The 6,969-nt window shown below is 42.2% G+C and overlaps 1 protein-coding gene across 1 annotated transcript; it reads left to right on the top strand.

Moving 5' to 3' along the window:
• The first annotated feature begins 388 nt into the window (after positions 1–388).
• On the top strand, positions 389–6,343 carry urp2 (urotensin II-related peptide). The gene is made up of 5 exons (XM_088074384.1): positions 389–983; positions 3,575–3,871; positions 4,775–4,809; positions 5,029–5,188; positions 5,946–6,343. The coding sequence occupies exons 1-5, from the start codon at positions 869–871 to the stop codon at positions 5,975–5,977; spliced, it is 639 nt and encodes a 212-aa protein (XP_087930510.1). The 5' UTR covers positions 389–868; the 3' UTR covers positions 5,978–6,343.
• The last annotated feature ends 626 nt before the right edge of the window (positions 6,344–6,969 follow it).

The following is a 6,969-nucleotide window of genomic DNA, read 5'->3' as shown; positions in this document are numbered from 1 at the left end:
TGTGTGTGTGTGTGTGCAGTCAGTGTGGCTCCAGGCCCTTCATGCGTCAGAGGGCCTTTCTCTTTCTGTGGCCCCTGAGCAAACATATTAAGAACTACCTTATCACTGCTTATACAGCCAGGGCCACACAACCACAAACACACACATTAAACAGAAGCCTAAATACACACACCACATTCACAAAAAGATAGCTTTGACTCCAAACACACAAAGCTCGCCGCCAAACTCCCCAAATGTCAGCGATTTATCAAGGAGGAAGAGGGCGGGGCTAGGAAGGCATTCCAGGCTGGTCATTGGTTGACGTTGAGCCATCAGTCATTTATCAGGGGTAAAGTTAGGTTTATAAAGGGAAGATTGGCGCTTTAGGACAAGGAACGCATCCGACGACCTGTTGACAAGCCTTTTTCAAGAGGCGCATCCATGGAAGATCAATGGCAAGACTAGCACAGATAGAAAGCAAGATATTTTACTGAAAAGTTGTTGAGAAGACAAAGTAGACGACTACCATCACTTGGTTGAAAAAGAGAAGAACAGCTTAGAAACGTCTTGACCTATTGTACGTTTTTGAATATTTGGGAATCAGCAGAGCTTCCAACTAGCTAAAAAAACTCAAAACTTCAGAACAGGAGGTTTCTAGAACAACTGATCCAAGATCTTCGAAAGCAAGCATCTCATCTTAATGTCAGTATCCTCGGCATCATCTCCGAGAGAAGATCAGACAGCTCAGAGGAATGATTTGAGAATGGGAAGAGCCAACACAGTTTAAGAACCTGTACAGCCGAAATCTTTTGTGGGACAGAATCCTGAAGCAAAACTTCGTAAGATAGTCAATTTGGCTGTTGGTGTTCATAGATATTCTTCTATTCTTATGAAATCCTCAGCAGCCATGTCTAATAGAGCGGCACTGGTGTCTGCGATGGAAGTCGTCCTGATGATGCTGATGCTAGTTGGGACGAGAGTGGAGTCAGCCCCCACTGACAGAGGTAAGGAGGCTGTTGGGAGTCGCTACTGCTGATGGAAGGATGAATCTTGTCGAAGTGCTGAGATGAGTAATGCTAGTAAGAAAAATAGAGAGTAAAATAGAGTGTATACCGAAAATGGTACAGACGCTTGCGGCTGGGGAGGTATGCTTTTGAGAGACATTTGTGTACCTTTAAGTGTTGGTCCATTCATCAATTTGTACCACATAAAAAACAATTACGGACCCTGCAAGACATAAAAGTACCATAGTACAGCAATGTACCCATCGGAAGGGTGTTATAATGTATTTATAAAGGTACCACCATAGCAATAAGCTGGACTAAGTCTTGAAGAACTTTGGCATTGGTTAAAGGACCTGCAGTGCATCTAGTGCAATCTACACGCTCGAAAATAGAGTTTATACCTAAAATGGTACAGACACTTACATTTGGGGAGGTATGCTTTTGAGAGACATTTGTGTACCCTTTAGTATTTGTCCATTCATCAATTTGTACCACTTAAAAAACAATTATGGACCCTGCAAGACATAAAAGTACCACAGTACAGCAATGTACCCATCGGAAGGGTACTATAATGTATTTATAAAGGTACCAGGTAGCAATAAGCTGGACTAAGCCTCGAAGAACTTTACTATTCCGCAAAAGAATACAGTATTCTTTTTCAATGTTGCAGGTACCCTTGACATTGAAATGGTACAAATGTGTTTTTCTTTTGAATTAAATCACTTTGTACCATTTTTGTTGGGTAAAAGGTACACGTCTGGCTTCTTAAATACCAAAACTGTACTTCAGAATTAACATTCTTTAAAAGTGTACCTGTAGGTACAGAACAGTTCTCGTCTTGTACCTCTATTTTTTTTTATAACATTCTATTATTGGAATCAATAATCATAATATTAACCTTTATTTAAATTAAATAGATATGGTCGAGAAATAAATCTAAGTATATAATTGTACTAAATGATAAAGCATTTAAAAAATACAGAATATTCCAAAATAACACCTCACATAATGTTAATAATGTAATAAGCTGAAGAGATTAGTTTGATTTCTTTCAAAAACATGGGAAAACTTTGCAAGAAATGCTTTTTCTTCTGACTTTTTATTAATTTTTTACTTTTTTTTGGGTCATTTCTTCATTTGCTCATTGTCTTTTTGGAACATGTTCTCAAAAGATATCAAACCAATTTGCTCAGGGTCCAAACGTTTGGCGTTAAATACTTGCCAAAGGTGCTGGAATGCAGCACACAAAAGGGATGTCGATCCAGGTTTCAATGGGTTTTAGAGTCCCAAATAAGCGTACTGATGGGGTGGTTTCACATTAGGGACCCAAGCCTGGATCCAAGTACACTAGTCCCCCAAAGTCCAGTTCATTTGATTAATGTGAACACAAGTGTACTCTGGCACGGAGGGACGTTACTAATAAGCAAGTGGACCTGTTTGGGAAAGAGGACGGGGGAGCAATCGTGCTGCTAATTTCTTGCAATTTTTGGATCATTTCTTACCAAGTCTCTCACTGCGTTTTGTCCCATGTTTTTGATATAGGTCGCACCAGTTCTCTCAGGTTTCAAAGGGTTAAATACTTGTGGAAGGCGTCTGAAGTGCCCCAGGTTTCAAAAGGGTTAATATCATCAATTAACAACCACAAAAGTGGCAAATTTAGATTTTGACATGAAAGGAAATTGATTAAAAAAAGAGCAACCGGACTGTAATCCAAGGACTCCTAACATTCCTTTCATTCCTTACTAAATTACAAAACCAAGAACCCTCTCGCTCTCTTTCTGTGTGTGTGTGTGTGTGTGTGTGTGTGTGTGTGTGTGTGTGTCAACTCAAACACACTGAGCGGCATTGTTGTGAAACCTCAGACGTCATTCCTCACACACATAAACACAATTCATACAACTCTTATGTCACAGCTGAAGGTCCCATAGCAACTCTTTCAGCAACTGGCAAAGCATTGGAATTCCACCGAAATTGTGTGTGTGTGTGTGTGTGTGTGTGTGTGTGTAGGCGTCTTTGTGGATTATGTGTATGTAAGGGCTATACTAGACTAAGAAAAGACCAAGAATCTGAAGACATCAGCAAATCACGGTAGCTTCAGGAAAACTTACTAGGGCCGCGTTTAGACGAGAATGGCCCTACTAAAAATGGGTTAGGGTTAGGGTTAGGTTAGTCTATCCTTTGCATTAAAAAAAAAAAAATCCGTGTTCATATGATAACATTGTGAAAATGAACTTGTGTACATAGATCCGCAAAAATAACCAAAAACAACCAAAAACGCTGTAGTAGGAATGCTAGGCCAGTAGTTAGCGGTTGTCCTAACATCAGCGGTCTCACAGGATCCGCCCATTATCAGTTTACATGGTGGCAGAAGGCGTGGCATTTTCAAAAGTTTCAGAAGTTTGCGTTTTCAGGCCCCCAAAACCCTGTTGTCGTGTAAACAAAAGGCCAAACCGCAACAAAAGTTTAAGGTTTGATGCAAGAGCCGTTGCTATGTAAATCAAAGACACTAACCTCTGATAACATGAAAATGGTTTTGTGATCTGGACAAAACTTCTTAAAAGTCATTGAGTTCTCTATTTCTTTTTCTCCAGGCTTTGTGAAACCACCTCCACAACCTCCTCCACAGTCTCCAGCACTGAATCCAAGCCAGTACCTGAAACACTGGCTCCTGAGTACCAAAGCAGCTGGAGTGGACAGAACAAGAATCACTGACAGAACCACTACAAGGACTATCACCGAGGCCATGAGGGAAGGGCGACCGAGGACGAACCCTAAACCAGCCAGTCCAGATAAACGAGCCCAGATGCTGAAGATGATCTCAGCCCTGGAGGAGCTGCAAAGGACAATTAACAGCACACTGAGCTCACGCATCACCCTCAGGCCACGAGGTAATCGGATTGTAAACATGCTGAGTGAGTTACTGATTTCAAAATTGCAAAACAATTCTAGCAAACAGGATGGTTGTAACCCCTACCATAAAAAAATTGTCAAAAAAAAATGTCACATGTAGCCGTTTTTTGAGTGGACATCTTACGCTCTTGGTATCCTTGACTTTCTGGGGTGTCGTAACAACATTGGAATGTCACCAAAAGGGTAGGATTAGATTACAAAGGTACGGGCAATTAGGTTTCGGCAACAAAAGCATGTGGTTGGGTGTAGGAAAATGGTTTGGCTATACATTCATACAGGAAGTGAACAACAGGCTCCTCGGTGAAAGTCCTGGGTGAAAGTTCAGGGTTTGTTGGATCCATCCACCTCTCCTTCCGTCCGCCATATCAGGACCACCAGCGGTGTATTATATGGCCGCGTCAGGCTCCACCCATCGTTGTTATCAATTTACGCTGCCTCTCAGTATATCATACTTCTGTGCCAGGTGCTGTCTGGTGGTTTTTGATAACACTGCGAATTTGTCTGGCCACGTTTCAGACTGTTACAGCCTGGTGGCATATTATACTGCCACAAAAGGCTGCTTTTGGCTTTGGTATCTTACGCCAAAAACACTGACAAAGCTGCAGTCCTTAACAACTTCTGAGTGAATATGGGCTGGAAATTTAACACAATGGATGAGCGTATGTGATGGGTCCTGAGGACGAGAATACACGGGCCAGTATATACGTATATTTCTGCTACTGAGTTCATTGGTCGGATGGGGTATCAGAGGGCAGGATAAGGCTGGGTCTGAAAGAACTGGGCAGCTTTATCAAGAAATAATCTCCATGCAGCTAGAACTTAGCCACTGTGCTGAACTTAATCAGAGTCAGTTTCACTGAAGCCTGCTTTTTTTATTTCAGGAAGCAGCAGAAATTCAGGAAGAAAAAACAAAGCGGTGAGTACCTGTCAAATATTTGCACCCATATATTTCAAAAGGAATACTTTTAAATATATGAGGGCAACTTGGATGCAATTAAAGAGACTTGGGATGCACCCATCAAGGAGGTGACTCAGGGACAAAACCAACTCCTGGACCAACATGACATATTTAGGTCTGGCTGCAATAACCCCCTCTCTCCACTCTCTATTCTTTTCTCTGCTGTTGTATTTGAAGCCTCCTGCTGCTGAAGGAGGACTGAAGTCCACCACTGAGACCCCAGCAGCAGTCGACAGCACTGCGTCCAGAGCAAGTGCAGATGTCATCATCCCGAGCCTGACCGGTCGAAACTTCAAGAAGTCCCTCCCACCGCAGACAAAGAAGACCAACAAACGAGGTGAAAGTCAAGAGCTTAAACTTCTCCTACCCATAGGATCTTAACCAGGACTCAGAGTCGAATTAGTTGCAAGAGGTGTTAGGGCATGGCGTGGATTTGTATTGTTAATGCCCGACAGGTCACTAACATGGTGTCCACCCAGGCCAGGTCCAAATTAAAGTCTCCTTCATACTGCTTATGTTATGTCATTACTGGTAGCATGTCAACCTGACGCCATCCAGCAGTGTATAATGCTGCCGCGGCAGGTGCTGTTCGGCCAAATTCTCAACTGTCGCTACCTGTCTGCGTATAATGCTGCCGCGGCAGGTGCTGTTCGGCCAAGTTCTCAACTGTCGCTACCTGTCTGCGTATCATGCAGCCGCGGCAGGTGCTGTTCAGCCAAGTTCTCAACTGTCACTACTTGTCTGCGTATCATGCTGCCGCGGCAGGTGCTGTTTGGCCTAGTTCTCAACTGTCGCTACCTGTCTGCGTATCATGCTGCCGCGGCAGGTGCTTTCCGGCGGTGTATCGTAACACTGCGAACAGTTGTCTGACAGTGTGTCATACAGCCGCAAAAGGTGGCTTTTGGTGTCAGGATCTTACGTCTAATCACTGCAAAAGCAGCAATATTGGATGACTTTTGGAATGAGAACGAGCTGAGAGATCAAGTTATATAAACATAAAGTGCAGACTCTCCAATGAGAAAGTTAAAGGTGTCTCAACAATGCACTGAGTATTGAAACTGATTGTTCTTTCTGTTCTTCTCTGACTCCAACAGTGTGTTTCTGGAAATACTGCTCACAGAACTGATCATCTCTCAGTCACCGCTGGTCTCTCTCCATACCCGTCATGCACCCATCAGCCTCTCCCATCCATCTATCCATCCATCTACGCTTCCTCTGCTTTGGCTCTTTTCGGATCTCTGAGTGCTAGGAGACTGTTGCCATGACATGAGGAGGCCCCCACCCCCACTCCCTAACACCGGCGCCAACCTTGACGCAGACCTTTTCATTCACTCATTCATTAAAAGGACTGACCAATCAAAGAAGACGATGTGCGCTCGTGGCCAGGCGCATGAACAAACATCCCTGTTAACACTTTGTTTTCCTTACCAGACAGACACGTCATTATCGTATGTGTGCACTTACTTTAAAATAAAGTTTATTTCTAGCATTGCATAAACCCACTGTGACAATAAAGATTGATATTTTATTTTTACACAGTTACTCTCTTTATAGTTGTTCATTACGTCGATAGACTCACAATGTGAGGTCACCTGGTCGATCATTTCTAGCAAGTTTGGATTGCAATTTTCACTAAACATTCTGTTTATTATTTCAAAGAACATTTCCTGCAACTTAACACAACACAACAGAAGTGGAACATTCTCAGTGCAACATTCTGAGAATGTTTTTTTAATGTCTTCACCATAAGTAAGCAAAGTTTTTTGTTTTGTTTTGTACATAACATTTCTGTAACATTGCAGCTTAACAAAGATGGAACCCTCTGACTACAACATTCCAAGAATGTTTGTAAAATATTGTCTAGGATGCAGGTTCCGGGATGTTTTTAGGAGAACATTATTGCAAGACTATTTATTAACAAAAGTAGATCATTATCCATCAATATTTCAAGATTTTTTTACTAAAGTTTTTCAGGCCATAGGTGAAACTATGTTTTTTACAGAACGTCACTGCAACATTACATGTTGACTAAAGTGAGAAATACTTACTGCACCATTATATGAATGTTTTGTGACTGTTGTCTAGGCAATAGGTAACACAAAGTCTATTGTTAAATGT

The sequence above is a fragment of the Plectropomus leopardus genome, chromosome 24 (genome assembly GCF_026936395.1).
Source record: "Plectropomus leopardus strain MGB_pleo_1.0 chromosome 24, ASM2693639v1, whole genome shotgun sequence".
Classification (NCBI taxonomy): domain Eukaryota; kingdom Metazoa; phylum Chordata; class Actinopteri; order Perciformes; family Serranidae; genus Plectropomus; species Plectropomus leopardus.
The sequence above is the reverse complement of the archived record's forward strand: the minus strand, read 5'-3'. Positions and strand labels throughout refer to the sequence as shown.

Excerpts from the sequence above, each read along its gene's own strand:
- urp2 (XM_088074384.1), top strand. The coding sequence starts at position 869 with ATGAAATCCTCAGCAGCCATGTCTAATAGAGCGGCACTGGTGTCTGCG. Across the intron at positions 4,810-5,028 it reads CAGGAAGAAAAAACAAAGCG|CCTCCTGCTGCTGAAGGAGG; the intron begins GTGAGTACCTGT and ends TTGTATTTGAAG. Across the intron at positions 5,189-5,945 it reads AAAGAAGACCAACAAACGAG|TGTGTTTCTGGAAATACTGC; the intron begins GTGAAAGTCAAG and ends TGACTCCAACAG.